At 37.7% G+C, this 20,938-nt stretch overlaps 1 protein-coding gene across 1 annotated transcript in view; it reads left to right on the top strand.

Annotated features, from left to right (window-relative positions):
* grin3a (glutamate receptor, ionotropic, N-methyl-D-aspartate 3A) overlaps positions 1–20,729 on the top strand; it is a 52,577-nt gene extending 31,848 nt beyond the window's left edge. Inside the window, exons 6-10 of the mRNA XM_085279191.1 lie at positions 3,329–3,444; positions 4,174–4,325; positions 9,399–9,560; positions 9,824–9,894; positions 18,842–20,729. Of these exons, the coding sequence (XP_085135317.1) occupies positions 3,329–3,444; positions 4,174–4,325; positions 9,399–9,560; positions 9,824–9,894; positions 18,842–19,400 (1,060 nt within the window). The 3' untranslated portion in view covers positions 19,401–20,729. The remainder of the gene's footprint in view (positions 1–3,328; positions 3,445–4,173; positions 4,326–9,398; positions 9,561–9,823; positions 9,895–18,841) is intronic.
* The last annotated feature ends 209 nt before the right edge of the window (positions 20,730–20,938 follow it).

Raw genomic sequence — 20,938 nt, forward strand, 5'->3', positions numbered from 1 at the left:
CAAGACTATGACAAGACTGAGCAATAACTCAATTACCCACTTACTGCAATTATGGTATGCAGAAGAGCATGGAGGGAGCACTCCTGTCAGCTAAAAACAGGACACCGAGGCTTCAGTTCACTCAGACTCACCAAAATTGGATGATAGATGATTGGAAAAACATTGCCTGGTTCAAATGAGTTGCTATTTCTACTGCAACATCAGGTAGGGTCTGAATTTGCCATAAAGAATAGCATAGATCCACTCTGCCTTGTATCAGTGGTTGGGGCTGCTGGTGTAATGTAATGGTTGTTTTTGGGGGTTTGTTTGTTTGTTTGTTTGTTTTTCTCTTGGCACACTTTGGGCAAAATAAAAAAACTCAGCCTAACTGAATATTGTGAGCTTGTTTGACCACATGCTCCTATCTTCTGATGGCTGCTTCCAGGAGAATCTCTAAGCAATGTTTCCAGCACCTTGTTGAATATATGCCATGAAAAATTAAGGCAATTTTAAAGGCAAAAGGGAGCCCAACCCAGTACTAGAGGTGTACCAAACAAAGAGCAAGCAGTACAGCTGAATATTGAGTGTATTTTCACAAGGAGGTAAACATTAACAATCAAAACCAGGTTTTATTATAAGAACATGCTGATTAGGGCTGGGTATCGTCACTGATTTCTAGAATCGATTCGATTCCGATTCACAAGGTCCTGAATCGATTCAATCCATGATTCGATTCAATTCGATTTGATTCTATTCGATTTGAATCTGGGAAATTTTGCCTCAGACAGTCAGAAATATTATAATTCAGATCAGTACATTTACATATTTTTGTATCTATAAAAAGGTAGCTGACACTTTCCAGACTTTATCAAAGGTGTGAGCATCACAGCAGAGGCCTTTGTGTCAAAGTAGCTGAAGATAAAACACTGAAACACATGAAGGTGATTTCAAGGGCGTAAACACAAAGCGCGGACCCGCCGAAACATCAGAATCAGCGAGCTGTCGGCTTTCAGCCCCGACCGTGTCCGTGCCGTCGGGGGAGAAAGGCGACATCTCACTGATTCTGATCCGCGGGTCGGCGCTTTGTGTTTACGTCTTTGTGCAGAAGCCGTGTAGCTGCTCTCATTTACTGTTTTAAATGTTTGGTGGTTGTCAAAATTTTGTGACGTTTCATCTGAGATTCTGGAATTTTTGGCAAAATACATTTATATAAAAAAATCGATTCAGGATTTTAATGAATCGATATCACGTTATCCAAGCCAGAATCGATTTTAATCGATGAATCGATTATTAAAACCCACCCCTAATGCTGATGACGCTGACAGTGATCATGGGAATGGTAAATAAGAGTGTGCCACACAGGCTGTTGGGGCACACTCTTATTTATCAAATGGATAATTAACAAAAAACAAGACAGATAAACAAAATGCTGCTGTATATGTAGCACACATTGTGAAATGCTTGAGAAAATACAGTAATTTAGATGACTACTTGGAGTTGTCATCCCTACACACTAGGCACCGATTACAGTAAGCACTGATTTTTATCAGGGCAATTCTTTTGTTTTGTTTTTTCAATAATGTTTCAACTTTAATGACCATGTCTCACCAGTGCTACTGAAACAAACTATCAACACCACTGACTGCAGCCTGTCTTCTTTATAATTAGAGCATTTGGAAAAAATTCACTGGCTGAAGCATTACAAGCCATCAGACAGCTGTCATGTACCATTACAGCTGGCCTATTAATGGATATATAGGGAATGCTACTCTAATACGACAGAGAAGACAGTTTATTAGAGAGCAATTTCAACCTGCGAATGTACTTCATAATGCAAAGACTTATCCCTATAACCCCACAGTAATGGAAACTCTGGCTTTACATAAAAGTACACCACAGACATTTTGATGTCAGCAGTGGTGTTTTCCCTTCATGCAAATATGTGATTTATAGATGATGTAAAAAGGGATGCATCATGATTTAATCATATTAGTTTGTTAGATGGCTGATGTCAAGATAGTGCTTTGACCATAAATGACATGCTGTGGTAAAAGACCAAGGATGCCAGCTGCAGCATAATTCAGCCGGTAATAATGAACAGGCAGCTTGCAGGGAGAAGATAGTGCAAGATTTCAAACGCTGTCCTTGATAACAAGCAAAACACAGTATATCTTGAAAAAGTCTTTGTAGCGTTTGTATCCCGGTAGACTCTAGCTGTCAGTAAAGACATTTTAAAGTTGATTTGTAAAAGCCTCTCAGAGTGTTGTGACGTAATATCTCACCTCTATATAACAGACTTGTGAGGAATACAAATAAATTGGCCAAAATCTGTAGGCAGGCAGTAATTTTCCTGAAAGGTAGCCAATGAAAGGATTGGGGAAAAAGTAAAGGCAAGGCCAGCATCAGAATTATGAAGTTCAAACAAGGCAAAAATATTTGTTGAATCACTTACATTTCATTCTCAGTGATAATTTCAGGGTGTGCTGCCATTTAAAAGGCTTTGTAAAACGCCCACAAGCTCAAAGAAAAACAGTTCATTCTTGCATGCTTTTATGCTTTATTCGCTGTTTTCGGTTTCATTTTCAGTTTGTATTGTGCATTAAGTAGCACCATGTCTGCAGTCAGTCTTCGTGCTTTACCGTTAATTAAACTTTGCATGTTTTGATTTCCAGAGAAGAAAAATGCAAACAGTTTTCATAGGGCCTATATATTCAGCTCTGCCCTACACATGAAGTTAGGTAGAGCATAAAAAAGGTTTGTAGGACCTGTTAAAACAGAATGACTGAAGGTGAAGTTCATTCTTTCTACTCACCCTGTGAAGTCAGAGAAGTGACACGAGGACAGACACAGGGAAAATAAGCCTCAGAGTCACAGACGAAGAGGGAGACAATGAACTAAGGTTCATTTAAGCTACTGTCTCGTGAGGTGGTGAAGATTAATTTTTCATGTCAAATTCAGAAGGCGGCTTAAAATAGTGTAAAAGATTTGCTGTTGGTCTCCTGATATTGAGAGAATCACTCGATGAGTCTTGCAAATTATCCATCTATCACACTGCAAATGCCAGTTTGTTTACTTGATGTAGTATTACAAAGTTCAACTGCCTAAAAATGACCCACACAATATAAATTACATTTATTACAATTATATTTGAATTCTTATTATGTCTGCAAAATTATGCAGCACAATATATGCATAATCTCTTACTGTTTAGCTTGAGGAATGATGGCAAAATTTGAGTGAACACAAATGTTTGATTTCATCACTATGCTGTGCTGGAGGAGTGTTATGAATGTGCACAGGGTACTTTTTGCAGCTGCAGTGTACTTACAGTATGTTGTTTTGCTTACAGGGCTGACCCTCAGAAATTGGATGCATTCATCATGGACAAAGCACTGTTGGACTATGAGGTCTCCATAGATGCAGACTGTAAAACACTAACAGTAGGAAAACCTTTTGCAATTGAAGGTAATGTGCGAGCATATCAATTATGAACATTTTAGATGAAATCTATCACTACTCTGACATGTGAATAGCATCCACCAGCTCTGGTTTTAATCATCACCTGATTTTAAGAGGTCTTTCTGCGTCACTGCAGACTAACTGACCATGAGCAATTTTAGAACAAGCCTAAATTTAACAATATCAATCACTCAACGTTTACACAGTGGTTAATCTTTTGGCTTTCAAAAGCTTACACTCTCCAGTGTCTACTGTTAATCTGTGGTCCATTTAGAAAGCCTCTTCCTCCCGCTGTGAAAATGTTCCCGTGGCGGTTGCTTCCATTACAAGCCATCGTAGTCCCACATTCCAGCGGTGTTGTTAATTACTTAATGCACTCTTAAGCCTTCAAGATACAATACACATCAATCAGCACGCTTCCTACCAAGGAAAGGTACTTTTGCAATTGGCTGTTGCTGAATTTGTCACACTCTCCTGGCCTGCTAAGACGTTCAGAGATATAATTATATCATCAAGCTTTGCTTTGGAAAAATTATGACTTTTTAAAGTAAAAAAGCTAAATTATCCAGACCTCCAAGTGTATCAGCTCAGCAGCTTGTTTTTCCCATAGCTGTAGACCAGGGAAAGAATACAACAGCAGCATGAAGGTGACATGAAAAAAGGTGTTTTTGCCGTTATGACAGAAGAATAATCGCTAAAGAGTCTCTGTGTGTGTTTGTGTGTGTCCAATGGCAGGCTATGGCATTGGCCTCCCTCAGAACTCTCCACTCACTTCCAACATCTCGGAGCTTATTAGTCAGTACAAGTCAGATGGCTTCATGGACATGCTGCATGACAAATGGTACAAGGTCGTTCCCTGCGGAAAGCGCAGTTTCGCTGTGACTGAGGTAAGATTAAAGCGAGGCAGTGTAGGGAAAATAGAGCGTATTTATCATTTCATTATATCATAAATGATCATTTCTACAATTTCAAAATCAGAACAATATAATATAACGCATTTGTCTCATTTTTTATCTTACTCAAGTTTCTTTGCTCTCAAATATTTATGTGGAATCTTTATTTGAAAGCTCTGAAAAGTCTTATGTACCCCACACAGTGACTTACTCAGAAAAGTAATCTTTCATATTTTGTTCACTACACATAAAGTCTACTTCAATAATTATACTACAAGATGTCAATGCAAAGAGGCCATTTTCTCGAGTAACTCATAGTATGAGAAATATATGTTTTATTAGAAATGCAATACTAGTTATTTCTGGCCATATTTCTCCCCGACTGTGACTTCAAACACTATAAAAGAGGCTCCTATAGCTCAGTGCAGACTGCACACAGCATACTGCGCTTGATCCTTTTGTACTTTGTTCTTTTTATTTATTTTCTTAGCTGCTGTGTGGATGGCAACATAATGTCTGTCGATCACAAGGATGCCGCCTAAATAAGCACTCGTGATTTGTACCTTTGAATGACAGCGTCTACTAAATACTTAATCTTAAATGTAAATTGCCATTTCATGAGCTCAGAAGCAGGAGTTGTGGCAATGTGGCACGTTGCATTGCCACAGATTCAATGTCACCTAAGTGAATCATTTCCCGGTGTGTAGCAGTTAGACGTGTTATAGATGCTATCTAGAGCTGCAGACATTTAAATTGCTCCGGGTACAATTCATTTTGCACCATCATACCTCAGTCTGCCTAACGCTACGGAGGAGAAACCTGCTCAACTGATATTTAGCTTCATCTGGGTGTGTATTTCAATTTTTGTCTCACAGAAACCACAGTACGGTGATCATGTGCACACTTAGGGTTCTCATATTATTGGTAATGATTTTAAATATCAAGTATATATCATTAACTTAAAATGACCTAAACTGATTTCTAAACTTTGTTGTTCACTTGCATACATCGGGCAACATCAGCAGGGCCCTCATGTCATATAAGCAATATGAGTTACTGACAAGCTTGGCCCAGTTTTAGCCCTGCTCAGCACTTTTTTGTAGCAATTATTTATACCGATGAGTGACTACCACCAGCAGTAAGCCTAAGGATTCTGAAAAGATGAAAAATCTGATGGATTGGCTTCACTGAGGTACAGTAGCCAAGCTCTCTGGCATTTACCCAGCTCTCCGTCACCCCAAAGAATCTGATCCCATTTGAAGTAATAAAATCAATACCAATAAATTGCATATTATTCAATTACCTAACATTAGGAGGGCCAAACTTAGCATTACCGAGAAATAAATGGTGATAAAAGAAGTGAAGATGATAAAAGTGATGTGCTTTTTTATTGATTTTTTTCTGCTAATTTATGCAGTCAAATGGTGAAATATAACAGCACCATTAGAAATGATTGTTGTATATAGTGGTATGAGCCTAGAAGCGTGTGTTACCAAAAACCTGTAGCATATAGTATGTGTTTTCATGTGCTGAGCCTTCTAATGAGCAGTGTTGGGAAGGTTACTTTTAAAATGTATTCCATTACAGATTACAGAATACATGCCCCAAAACGTATTTTGTAACGTATTCTGTTACGTTACTCAATGAGAGTAACGTATTCTGAATACTTTGGATTACTTAATATATTATCGTGCTTTTTACAACTACATAAATGTACTATTGCTGTGTGAATTATTACTATTACTGAAGGTCCGCGACTCCGAACCGTAGTAAAGGGACCTCTGGCTAATACATCGGTTCCGTTTCGGGCTCGTAGCCGAAAAATAGATTTACTTTGTTGTCTGGGTCAACTTTGCTTGCGAGAGACAGAGAGAGGCGTTGAAAGACTGCTCCAACGGAACTTATTGTTTTCGGAGGAAAACACGAACACGGTGTACAGTCGAGTCTTAATAGCTTACTTACAACTGGGCTCGTCAGGCACTCTTCTTGGCTGCAGTGGTTATTATTATATTTACATGCTTCCAGCTCCCGTTTCTGCTCAATGACAACTCGTACCTTTCCACTCTCCTTTTTCTCCCTCCTCGCGCTCACAGACACATAACGTGTATGGCAGTCCATTCTCCCTGCAGCACGGACTACACTGCCCATGAGGCCACATCCTTTAGGGCTATGTCTCTAACACTCTGCCTATTAGCTTAGCACAACAACAACAACAAAAAGGCGCTCTCTCACCCAGGAAACACACAGTCGCAGAGAGAGAGCGTCACACTGTAACCACGGCAACCGTAACCCTGCCGCCTGGAACAACAGATCGTAGCTGTCAAACAAAACCCAAACAGTCCTGACCCGCCACAATATGAAACAGGAAAGTACCGCCGTGTAATCCATTTATTTCAACAAAGTAACTGTATTCTAAATACCACCTTTTTAAACGGTAACTGTAACGGAATACAGTTACTCATATTTTGTATTTTAAATACGTAACAGCGGTACATGTATTCCGTTACTCCCCAACACTGCTAATGAGGAATGTTGGAGTGTGCTATTAGACACAGACTCAAACGTGTTCTTTATTCACTGAAGCTGGAGTATTAGGCTACGTTCACACTGCAGGGAAAGCGCATCAAATCCGACTTTTATGACCCTTTGCGACCCATATCCGATCATGGTATGTCAGTGTGAACAGCACAAATCCGATATTTTCAAATCTGATCTAGGTCACTTTCGTATGTGGTACTGAATCCGATACATATCTGATGTTTTAGAAAGCGACTGCTGTTTGATGGTTATGTTGCATTAAATTCGTCTTTTACGTCACTGACACAAGACAGACACCAATTATCAGCGCTAGAGAAAACAAATGAGAAAGCATGGCGGCCATTGTTATAGCACGGGCTCTCTTAATTTCTCAGTGTCCTTCTCTCTCTAATTTATTTCTCAAAATTCTGTCGGTTACGACTGTGCAGGAATTGATAGACTGCTGCGACAACACCTACTAGCTCTGTAGCCGCCATTTTTGCTTCCGCAAACAGAAGGCGTTGTGTGTGACGTCTTCTTTTGCGCATGCGGGCCGCTTTGAGGGCCGTGAACCGTTCACACTAGAGAGCGTTTGCTGTCATATTTCCTTTGTAGTATGAACAACCAGACAAAAAAAATCGGATTTGATCACAAAATCGGAATTGAGCATTAAGACCTGCAGTGTGAACGTAGCCTTAGATCAGATTAACGTCACATATATACAGTGAGCTCATCTTGACTTTGAAGGATACCGCAGTTTTTCCCCTATCCCAATGGATTTCTATAGAGTTTAAAATGTATGCCAGCACAGCCAAAGGTTACTATTCTCTTTATTCAACAACTTCTCAGGAATCATTATCTTCCACCGTCCAAAATTTCCTTACTGCTAGCGTGCCAAGTCACAAAAATGCATTGATAAATTTAATCCATCATGTATTCTTCACCAACATGACTTTATAATGTAATCACTGCAGCTGCCCCGGTATCAAAAAGCTATTGCACACTCAGCACTAAAAAGATTCTTATGAGAATATATGTAACTGCAGTAACTGCAACAAGTGGTCAATTAAGCAAAGTGTTATATCACATTTGTAGATGGCTACATGTACAGACTCGCACAATAATATGGACACATTTAGAACAGAACGAGTGTAAATTAAGATGTGAAGGAGGCAATCACAATCTGATCGAAAGTGTGATATCCCAGAGGGATTCTCTTATATTTCAGAAGAATGAGAAAACTTGTTCCAAAAGATTTAAAATTCATTTCATGACGTGTTTGCCCTGAGTTTGTAAATGCAAGGTGGTCTTACTTCAGATTTCCAGTCCTCTGAAAAATTATTCTGTTTTTATTTAAATGAAACAAGCAATTTTTACCTGTGACTGACTTCGTAATGATATTTGGAGGCTATCGCCCTTAATTTTGCCCTCAGTTTCTTTTTATGAGCAAAATAAGCTAATAATCCATATGAATCACATGTAAGCAATACATTTAATATATTATTTATTGCATTATGTGTCTCAAATAATTAGACAATGAGAATTTCAAGATATAAGTATGAAGCTTAAAGTCATTTACTGTCATATGAATAAGAGGACTCTATGCAAAATCTAAGTACACCCTAAATTACAGATTCAGTTACTTATAAAACCATCTTTAGCAGGAATAACTTAAAGTACTTGTTTTCTATATGACTTTGTAATGCCCTCACACTGTTGTGTGACTTATACAGGGTCATTGCAACACCTTGATTCTTTCTGTTGTCAATGTTCTATGCTTCATTGTACTGAGATCATTGCCCTGTTGCATGGCCGAAGTGAAGCTTCAGCAGTTCATCAGATTGCCTAGCATTTGGCTCTAGAATAGTTTGGTGCAGGGGTCCTGTGGCTGCAAAACCAACCACCAACCACCAAATCATCATCACTAAAGTGTTGTGCTTGACAGAGGTGTTTGTGCCGATACGATTTGTTTGTTTTTTGCCAAACATCTTTGTTTTGGTCTCATCTGTTCAAAGGACATTGATCCAGACGTCTTGTGGTTTCTTCAGATTCAGTTTTGCAAACATAAACAGTGCTACCATGTTCTTTTTAGAGAGAAGAGGCTTGCAACACTTCCAAACACACACTTGTTCATTTTTTTTTTTAAATCATACTGTCATGAACTTTAATATTTAATGTGCTAACTGGAGGCTGTAACATTTGAGGTATTGCTCCTGGGTTTTTTGCAGTTTCTCTGAGCTTGCAAGGTCTGACCTCTGGGTAATTCTGCTGGGGCATCCACTCATGGGAAGATTGTGTCATTGTGTTAACAAACAACTGAATGCTCCAGACCAGTAAATTGCCAAAGCCTTTACTTTTATAGTCCGTTGCATAGCATCCTGCGAAAACAATCTGTTTCACTTGACTGTTCATGGATTGTTTTTAAACATCTGCTTCTCCATATGCATATCTGTATACACACTCCCTGTATAACCTCCTTTATCCTTCCCACCTTTTCACTTTCTCAAGCTTCTCTATCATATACTGATTGTCTCATTTCTTTCTCTCCAGACGCTGCAGATGGGTATAAAGCATTTTTCTGGTCTGTTTGTGATGTTGTGTGTGGGCGTGGCTTTATCTTTGCTGACCACCATAGCGGAACACATTGTGTACAAGCTGGTGATCCCAAGGGTCAAGGAGCCACGCTTCAAATACTGGCTACACACAAGCCAGGTACGGACCAGACTCACACTCAAACACACATGTGGTGACCGTGACTGTGGTCACACTATAATTTAAAAATAGTTTGTGCAAGCAATTATGAAAAATAAGATTTATAAAATGAATAGTTTTTATCTACAGTTTCTGGTTTTGCAAATTTTGTGCATTTGTTTTTTGTTCTTGCTTTGTTGTTGCTGCTTATGGTAAAGTCTTTCAGACACTTAAAAATCAGACACATCATTTACAGTAAGCACATGTTGTTGCTTGTTTTCCAGAGATTACACCGGGCCCTCAACTCAGTCTTCACAGATGACAAACTACCGACTATTACAAAGCCTGAAAAGGGGTACTGTTATTGTCTTTAAAGTGTGGGCATTGTATTATTTCAGTTTGGTCTTTCATCATCTATACTTGATGAAACATCCATCCCTAAGTGACTGATCTGAATCTGATCTGAGCACATATGTGTTGTAATTATTTATGAATTGTTTGGAACATTTGTTTGTTATCTTCATCGGTACATTACAAAAATTCAGTATATATGGTGCAACAGATCCATTTTAAACACTTTATACCATTTTTTGTTGTTTTTGCTGTTTTTCGCAGGTGTGATGTAAGAATTGTTTATTAAATGCTGCTTATTTTCCCATCACTTTGGATTTTTAAACACAATAACATAGTTACATATTACAAACGAAGATGAAAAATGCTCCTAAATGTGATGCATGCTTAAATACACCACATTGACTGAGACTAAAAATGCAAACAAGGTGTTCCTGTAAGAAGCCAATATTTGAAAGTTAAATGGTGCATTGGCCAAATTATAAGCTGAACAGTAAGTGACATCAATTAACATCCAAATGGAAGTTAAGGGACCCATTTTTAATCAAAAACTAAATAGAAAGGTCAATCTGTTGGAAGCCAATTATCAGTGAGGGAAATTGAGAAAATAATCCACGCTGACGTCACGTGGTATTGTTGAAAACAGTGGGTGAGAAAGGGAGAATCAGTAAATCATGAAAGCGTCTTTATGTAGGCACTTTCAGTGTCCTTTGCATGGGGACATTTAATTGCACATATTAATACATATTAGTTGCATACACTTTGATACTGTGTGCCATAGCGTAGCCCTGCCCTTTTCACATTTAGCCATCAAGCATCTAATCATACCACCACCCTTTGTCTTGATTTGGATTTACTTGGTCTCCCCTTAGAAGCAAAATAAAGTTCCATTTTATAGTATAGTTCATTCACATCTACCACTCACTCCATACTGAGAGCACACTCAGGTGGAGCACTTAAAGTAAGGATTAAATACACTTAATAATTATGGAGCCGAGGCCATGTGAGGGATGCCTGTGGTAATGAGGATGGATTGCCTACTCTTGCATAATTATACTCATTCAATCAAGTTATTCTGCATGCTGTCTAAGAGTCAGAAATTATTACCGTCTCATTGTCAGTGCTCTGCCGAAAAACTTGTGTGTCAAAAGTGTCTTTTGTGCAATCAGAGCACTGAAATCAGATCTTCCCGTGCAGGATTTTATACTCTAGACAGTTTCAGTTAGAATTAAACTGTGCGAAACGATACCAAAATGCATCATTATCAGTCCTAGTCTGTACTGTATGGTACTGAAAATCGCTATACAGGATGACCAAATGGAACACATGGATGGAAATTAAATTGGAAATCACTACTACTTAGGATGAAGCTATAGCACATTTCATTTCCTAAGTTAACTGGGATGTAGGAAAACCCAAAGACAGCAGAGAACACTGTCTGTGTGAGATAATTAGCAGCAGTGTCTGTAATACCGTGAAATATTCTCGGATGGCCAGTTAAGATTGCATGCTTTGGTATCAAGCACAGTGTTAAGGTCATGAAGCTCTGGCAATGACTGACAGCCAGGCTAAAATAGGATTATCTGGCGCTCTGAATACACCAATGATATCAGTTACAATTCAGCTACAATACTCTGTTTCAGTAGTGGAGAATTGTTCCGTCTCTTTAATACCTAATACTAAAATTACGTAAATTAGTTGGGTTTTTTTTTAATAAATAGTAAACTTATTTAACATTGTATTTCATATCATTTTATTTACAGTTTTCTTTTTTTGTGGCCTTCCATTTAATATGCATTATTTTATTTTATTTTGTTTTTATCTGAGTAGGGTTTTCATTTTCTAATCCCACTGTCTCATTTAGGAAAATTTAAAATGTAGATATGATTCATGCCATGGCTGACATGTGCTTAGATGTAATTTGTGGCATGTTTTTAAAAACCTGCTGACACAGGTCAAAATAAGAGACAAAAAAACTGTAAGCTAGTTTTAAAGTAATTTACTTGAGACTGGTGTTCTACGCTGTAGTCCAATGCAGCGATTCTATATTTTGCTTAATAAAAGACACCCTCTGACCTCAGCATAGCAAGCGGCGTGTGTCTTGTTTTGACTGTTGATAGAAACATCTGTACTGATATACGGGCTAGGAAAATAAAAGTTACTGGTGAATAAAATGCAATTTAAAAAAAATCTTTTTAGCTTCGAGAACTGCTGCAGATAAGCGGAAGTAAGATGAGAAAACTTCACTGATTGACATAAGATAGAAAAATAACTGCAAGTACTGGAAGTTGTGATTTTCAATACTATCGGATGCTGTTTTGGTGTGTCCAAGTTTTGTTTTGGCGTCTCATATAAAGAATATAATTCAAATCGAGGGCATCTTTAGTTCAGGCTGGAAACAAAATCAAGCTAATAGTTCAGTCATATGCATTTGGCAAATCTCTTGCAGGGCGTGCTGTTTAGGTAATTTTAACTTCACACTTCAAGCTGCTTTGCAACCAAACTCTACCCCAGCTTCTTTTTTATGTAATGTGTCACTTAATGTCAGTAATCATTAATCATTCTTTGAATCTTTCTGCTTTTGGCTTTTCATATATGTTGGAAGGGTTGTGAGAATTTCACTGGAGGAGGACCAAAAATCTAACCTTTTAATCCAACCAGTGGTAATACACAGAAAGACAGCATTGAAGCACAAGTAATGCAGACATGGGGCAGGCAAAATGCAAAGACATGACAAAATATCATACAAGAGGAAACCAGAGACTAAAAACGTGGGCCGAAACAAATAAAAACACCAGGAACTCCAGAAAAAAAGGTACAGGAAAAGAATCACTAGAAAACTGGACTAGTAGTAACAAGACAATGTGGGAGAACAAATGGGTGTATATATACTGGGGTGAGTGATTAAGTAATTGGACACAGAAGAGTAATTGGTAGTTTGGGAATGGATGTAGAAAGCAACGCCGGTCAGATTAATCAGGTCATAGATTATAATTATCAAGGATGGAAAACTACTAAAGGGAGGAAGTAAAACTGATTAGAATACACAAAGACTAATGATTACAAAATATAACAGGAAATGACTTGAACCGGAACATAACACTCCAAAACCAAAGGTGTGCAACTTTCCCAAACTTAAATAACTACACATGGAAACAACAGTCTTTCTATACATACATCTTGATTTTAAAGCATAGATCCAGTACATTATTATAGTGGAAAGTTGTCTCAGGCTGGAGAAAATGAATAAAAATGTGTGCTATGTGAAGAACACGTTCGAATGTTGCAGAAAAATAATGATTCGAATTTTGACATGACTTCAGTGTGAGTTGCACACATTATGTTGCACATTTTTCTTTCTGACCTTGATAAGCATTATATTTTGTGGGTCACTGCATGGTGGTAATTTCTACAAGGGCAAAAAAAGTAAAGTCTGTGTTCATATATTTTCCATTGAAATGGTGTGAACACTGTTTCAATCATTGTACCAATTCATAAAAGATGAAGGGGCTGCTCTCAGAGTTAACACCCTGAATACCAAATCAAGGAAAATTGCTTAGATGGATGGATAAACAATGAAGGAATCCAGCTTTTTAGTTAATGCGAAAGGAGGAAATGCTGTAGAATACTAATGAAAAAGAATCATCTTTATTTATCTCACACTTTTCAGAGCAGTGGAAGTGCTTTAAAACAAACAATAAATAATCAATAATATAAGCAGAAAAGAAGGATAATATATGTCAGTTAACATTAAAGTATACAAGTCTATAAACTGACTCCTTTTATTTCACCTTTGGCTTAAAAGCCTTAATTTTCCACAAATGCTTTAGTGCTGACAGTGCAAAGACCTCATACCTCTATTTCTTTCAATCTAAATGTTCTCAAACACACCGGGGACCTACCTGTGAATATCTCACTTCGTTCAGAACTTACATACTGGTCATATTTCCTGCCTTCACAGTATTCTCCAGTTCCATTTTGATCTGGCCCAGAATTCCTTCATAATAAGTGTTTAAACCGAAAATGGAAATATATATCAATTGATATGCATACATACATCAATTTTCACGTAACATAATTTCCTGTTTTACCAAAAGATAAAAAGATAACAGTTGTGACGATTCAAATATATTTTATCTACTTTTTATGGGGTTTATCATATAACCATGTTAAACACTGTGCTTAATGCTATAATATTTTTTTTTTAAAAGAAGCTAATTTTAAATATTAAATCAACAATAATATAACGTTAATGCATTAGTCAATGTCAGAATATGCAGCATAATTTTCATTGTTTTTAAGGTGTTCTTTTTTGAGCAGTGTACACAAATTTTTAACATCTGTAAAACAGTATGAAAAATTAAAATATTAAATTTTTTGTGTATTTTGGGTCACTTTGGAAAAAGACTGGTTTAAAGGATGAAATTTGTTTTATTTTTTACTTATTTCAAACATTAAAATTAGTCAAATTTGACCTGTATAGAATGTAATAGTTATAGAATAGTTGAAGAACTTCCTACTGGTTACATTTGTAAATGCTGAAACTTCCATGATTATCTCAGGACTTCAAAATGTTCCATCTTTTACTGCAGACACAAGTGCAGGTGTCCTCCTGTCAAAAAGATGCACACATGAATTTAATAAAATTAAAAACAACTCTTTTCATGTTGTGTGTCAGCTTTAGTCTCTTTTGATGTCTGGAGTGTCAGATTAAATTCTCCTTGTTACTTTTTTTATCGCCAAGTGAAAATTCCTTTGATTCAAAGCGCTCGTCTGTTAGGCTTTACTTTGTATGATGAGAGTATCTCATCTTCACTGCTTTAATAAAATCATGTTAGTTTTTTTTTCCAGCTTGCAGAGGTGGTCCAGTAGATTTTAAAAAGTTTCTTTTTGGAAAGGAAAAGAAAAGAAATGTTGTTCTTTTGTTAGACTTCAAGTTCAATAAGGCCTACAGCAAACATTGGAGTTGAGAGGGAATATGTTTTATTGGTCCCTAATATACTTTAAAGTTGTATTTTCATCTTCAGTAATAAAGAGCAGACAGTTAAGGCAATCTGAGGTATTTTTATTATGGACTACAGTTTGTATACACAAAATATGTTTTCTTAACTTGACTTTTTGTATTTTGAATCATAAATATAATTTTGTTAAATGCATATTTTACAAAAATTGTGTGCTTCTTTAAATTGTAACACTGAATATTTCCCTTGTCTTTTAATTCTCTAACTTAACCAAACAGCTCATAATCTTTAATAAATCAATAGCAGACAATGAAGAAATAAATGAAGCTTATTATATATTAACTGAACTAAACAATGGAATAATAGCTAAATTTACAAAATCAGTTTAAATGATAAGGGCAACCTCAGCCTCTAGCAAACATTTCCATGGTTGGTGAAGCATAAAAGCAAGGACACAGTGGTATTTTCTCCAGTGATAACAGAACACTCATCTTCTCAACTTCTCATTTATGTAGTGTAAATGCCTTTATTTCTATCTTCTTCCTATTAAGTTCTTGCTGTGTTTTTTTACATGCTTTTTTAATCTTTTTCAACATGGGTTTATTTTCATAGTACAATCAAAGAAACTGACATATCACCAAGGTGAACTACAGTTACATGTTCTTCAGAGGTTGTGTAGCTTTGAAGTGCTAGTCAAACCTCTTTGAATTGTGAATTAATATTTTCTTGTTTGTTATCCTTCTACGTTGCTTGTTACGTGATATTAAATGATTTTTAAAAGGCAAGAGGAATGATGTACATTGGACAATGATTAAGGATCATAGTGCTACTAAGAATGGAGGACAGCAAAAGGGGGGAGGGAGGAAAGAAGAGGATTTGTAAGGTAATACATGTTAAAAGTGCAAATGAACAGGAAATCCGTGGTGTTGTGTCAAAGTAATGTCTCTCTGGACCTTCAGTCCACATTACTGCTGCTAGTGCTTGTTAGCGCAAAGATCACAGTGGACCTGGGGTTGGATAGGAAAGGTTTTGGGGATCAGGGCTGGTGGCAGAGGAAATTAATTGGACATGAATTTGACTTCTATATTGAGCTCTGGCAATGTCTTCTTTTTTTGTGTTCAATACCTACATGTGGCGATAGCCTATTCATTAAAAAAACTTGTGCATAAGACTGGATCCAAGCATCTGCCAAATATTATTTGGTGAGTTGCTGCTATTCCTGTGGTTTTTCAAACTTGAACACCAGGTTCAAAGTTCTGACAAAACTGAATTGGCAATATAACCATTCAGCCAGTCCGATAATGAGATGTACTTTAAGAAATTCCAAAAACAATCAATCAATCAGCCTCTTACTTACTTGTTTTTTTAATCTTATTGTACTGTCATACTGACATTAAGATGTACATGAACATGAACATTTGAAGGTATGACTTGGGGTGAATTTGCTGTCGCGCCCATCCTGGGAAGACTGTGGCAACACGCCTGAATGCTCCACTGAACCAAACTAGTGGTGGTCACACTTGCTATTGGTCAGATAATCAAGTGCATTTGATCTGCAGCATCTGGCTGCTAGTTAGTCAAGGTGTCTTTATATACTGGCAAGGCCTTAAGCCAAGCTAATATCCACCCACAGCTTTTCTTTAAAAAAATTGTTTTGTTTTGTTTCATTTTACCAAGAAATGTACACGGGCTTAACAGGATAGATATACCGGCATTTCCTTAGGGAGGCAAAAAGCAATTAAATGAGGAGGGTTTGGTCCTCATTACCTGGAATGACCTGAAATACTACAGAATCACTTTAAAAATCTATCATCTTTTAGTCCTACCTAGACTACTGTATCTGTTTATGTCTCTACCTATCAAAATCCCCAAATCTCAGTTCCATGACTGAGACAAACAAATATCTTGATTTATTTGGAGCGGGCGGAAAACCTAGAATTAAATATAGCACATTATTAATTCATAAAGATAAAGGCGGCTTCTCCCTCCCAAGTCTCCGAGATTACTACCTTGCTGCTCAACTCAAAATAGTTATACAATGGTGTGATGATACTTGTGGGGCCCGATGGAAAGACATTGAGAATATCTGTGGGGTCATTTCAATACAAGCCCCGATAGGAGATCAGAAACTGGCAACAGCTTGTCAGAAAGAACTGAACCCCTTGGCATCTTTTACATTGCTTATCTGGTTTGTGTGGGGAAACTGTTGCAAACCATACCCACATATTCTGGTCTTGTCGAAAACTTTCTAAATTTTGGGAAGATGTTATATCAAAGATAGAACAGACTATAGGCTTTAAATCAAAACAACGGCCCTTCATAACATTTTATTTAGGAGACTTACCCGAAGAATTAACAAGCAATAACAAATATCTCCTGAAGATTCTTACTGCTTGGCAAGGCAAGGCAAGGCAAGTTTATTTGTATAGCACAATTCAACAACAAGGTGATTCAAAGTGCTTTACAGAGACATTAGAAACAAGAACAAATAAAAAGCATGATTTAAAATTGATTAAAACAAGCAAACAAACAAACTAATTAACAAACAAACAAAACAGTATATAAAATCAAAACAGATAGAATCAGAACAGTAGATAAAATCAGTAGTTAAATGTAAGTTTTGAAATTTAAGCTTAAAAGTGTGGATTTGGTGCTTTATTCAAATGCAGCTACTGCTGCAGCGAAAAAAGCAATTACTCGTAAGTGGCTCTGTACTGACCCCCCTGTTCTGGACGACTGGTTGAGATTCATAAAATGGAAAAACTTACCTTTTTGTTAAGGTTGCAAGATAATATTTATACCACAACATGGGACAAGTGGTTGAAATCTATCTGAAATTAGAATGGGATTTATTTATTTTTAATTCCTGTTTGTGCCTACTCACATCTATATAAACTTCTGTATGCCTCGCCGAGGCTGCTCTTACATCTGTAGATGTGTTGTCAATTCATGAATATAAAGTCATGTTCTCACTGCCAGAATTGCTTTGTAGGGAAAAAAACTGTTTTTCAGTCGACTGCTTGTTTTGTTACTGTTGTTTTTGTTTGTTTGTTGTGTTCCTTTTCTGTTGTAAAAAATATGTAAAACCTTTATTAAAAATTAAGTAATAAAAAAAACTATTATCTTTTATGCACCGAATGAGAAGATTTTGTCTGCCTGCTAGAAAAAACATCAGTATATTACCATACTCACACTCTTGAGGATCCTTGAGCAAGATACTAACTGCAAATTGCTCTCCAATGCATTCAGAGGAACGATGTGTTTGAATGCTAGATAAAAAGCACTTACGTAGAAAAATTCATTGAAAAAAAAGTGCTATGAATGGATGAGGCAAGTTGTGTAAAACGCTTTGACTGCTCAGGTAGAGTAGAAAGGTGCTATCTCAAGAATAAAAGCAATGTCTCTTATTCGAATACCACAGTCAGTAGGATTCAACTATGTTAAACAAATGTCCAAAGTTTCATGATGATTCAAAAATGATATTTAAATGTTGTCTACTGATCAGCCAGCAGAGCCATAAGTCATCCTTAAGAACGTGGTGCTTGTGTAGACAAAACAAACAATAAACAGGACAATACCCAAAGAACACCCTTTTCATGTAATGACATATTTAAGGAAAAGCGAAAAACTATTTCTTAGTAAGCAGTCACACTGCTATTCTTCCAAGACTCAATGTAACCCCCATAGCAATCATTTCCAGTCTTTACCCCCGTAAGCAATCTTCTAGAAATTGTTCAACTCTTTCAGTCCAGCTCTGTGTAAATTGCTGTTTGTCATATAACACGTTCAGAATTGTGTGTGCAGTGGCAGCTCATGGTTTAGCCATAGCTGATGCCTTGATTTTATATTGGATTCAGACTGGAAACATTTCAATTCAATTCAGTTTTATTTATATAGCGCCAAATGGCAACAAAAGTCGCCTCAAGGCGCTTTATATTGTACAGTAAACATGCAGTCAGATGAACTGATGAAGGTTTCTCCTATTTCCAGGTGCAATGAGGGAAACAACCAGTCTGCGCCTTGGAATCCTGCAGAGTCGTCCTACTGCAACAGGCGAAGGATCCTTCCACAAGAGATGCAAAACGACCTGGAATGCCCGTCATCCCAGGATCTCCCTCCTCCACCGCCCCCTTCTCCCCTCCCTCATCCCCACTCTCTCCCTCTGCTGGAGAAACCCCTGCCTATAGTAACTACCTCTAATGGTCGCTCTGACCTGTTAGGAAGGGGTTTGGACCAAGGACTGGGGCCAGGGCAGGGCAGTTCTGGGCAGTGCCGTGCTTTGGGAGTGGGCGACTGCGGTCCAGGTCTGGGACGGAACCCGCTGGTTCAAGAACTGTCAGAACTGGAGAGTCAAATCCTTGTAATCAAGCAGCAGCTGCAGTCTGCCATGAGGAGGAAGAGAGAGCTTGAACAGTACCAATCAGAAAACCAGCAAGCAAACCAGACTGCACCCAGTCAGCCCACTTCACACCAGTCTAACCAGTTTGTTCAGTATACCCAGACCCACCAGCAGATTAAACAACACAAAAACACATGTCCGGAGCTGTGAAGCCAGTCCCAATTTGTCCAGGAAAGAGAACCCTGGTTAACACACTGGACTAGTTTTCAAAACCAAGCTGGGTCCCGGAACAAATCCTTGCCTGAGTTCTGAAGTTAGAAGCCTCACCGATTTCCAATAGCAGGATCCTCCTTATGGCTCTGGAGCTCCCCTCAACACTGCACTGAAATGTTCGGCAGTGATCAGATCCTGCTCTGCAATTCCAAGTAGGACATTTTCTCACTCCTGGAACATGAGATTGAATTAGATGAGAGGTGCTGGATAAGGGCGAACCAGGGATCTTGAACCAAATCTGTTCTGTTGTATCACTGAAGAGCTTTGCAATTCCTTGCCCCTCTCAACTTCCCTTATATTACAATTCTTTAACTCCTTTTCATGCCTATCTGGTTCTTTTACCTTTTTCCTGTTTATTTCTTCCTTTTGTCCCTGCCATGCCTCCCCCCCTAAAACCTCATTTTTCCAAGGGTACAGATTTGCTTGCTATGACATTAAGCCTGATCACAGATATGAGGACTCTTTGGTATTTAAGCTTAATAGACTAATTCACCTGAGTCTTTTAAGACTCACTGAGGATTTCAACTGACCTGAGGTTGAACCCAGTCATCTCAGTCTTCATGTTTGTGTGTCTTGCTGAAACCTTGTATCTTTCAGCTATTACCATTGATGTTTCTTGCTTTTGGTAGCATGTTTGTATTGATTAGGGGTATTTTTTCTCTAATAAGCTTTTGAAAGGGTCGGTCGGGTGGTTAGATGTAATCATTTTTTTAAAAAGATAAAGCTTTCGCAAGACACATTTACATACGTAATGAACACCAGGTTGACATTTTATGGTGGATTATAATAAGCGTACACACAATCTTATTTATGGGTCACTGTATAATGTCCTGCACTTCACTGATGCACACTGAATAAACAAAGTCACCTTAACTTGTCAGAGTTTGAGTTAGGGTATAGAAGTATTTCACAGTGAGATCACAACAATGGCAAGCTGGCAACATAAAACCTAAAACAGGATTAAATTGAACAGTCTCCAGCTTTTTCCGCGGTCAGGGACCCAAAACAAAACCTTTCTGTCCAGGCTCTTGAGGTCATACTGGTGCTCTTGTAACATTGTGACACAAAATACATACTTTTCAGTTCCTCATTTAAGCCAGCTGTTAAATAGTAACTGTATGAACACAGACCACTAGTTTAACTCTGACACGTTATTAAATGTGATTTGCATTCAAAAATGAACACAACACAACAGTTCCCTCTCTGGGGCCCTGTTTCCTTGCATCATTTGGGTTTGGACATGTTCTGTTATTAAATATCTTCTTTGCACTTATCTTAGTTGCTGCATTTCTTTTTTCCCCCAGTGTCTTAAAAATGTTCAATTTTACAGGTCTGTAAATGATTTCCTGTACAAATTAGAAAGCAGAGTGTGGCATGCTAAGACTCTGAGGCTTGCTCCTACCTCAACCTTGGTTTTAAGTTATTATGCCTCCAAAACCTTGACGCTGCTCGTTGCAAAACAACTTATTTCAAAC

This window comes from Mchenga conophoros, linkage group LG7, assembly GCF_057382185.1.
Source record: "Mchenga conophoros isolate Kocher_MC1m ecotype Shallow Benthic linkage group LG7, M_conophoros_male_GT1.1, whole genome shotgun sequence".
Classification (NCBI taxonomy): domain Eukaryota; kingdom Metazoa; phylum Chordata; class Actinopteri; order Cichliformes; family Cichlidae; genus Mchenga; species Mchenga conophoros.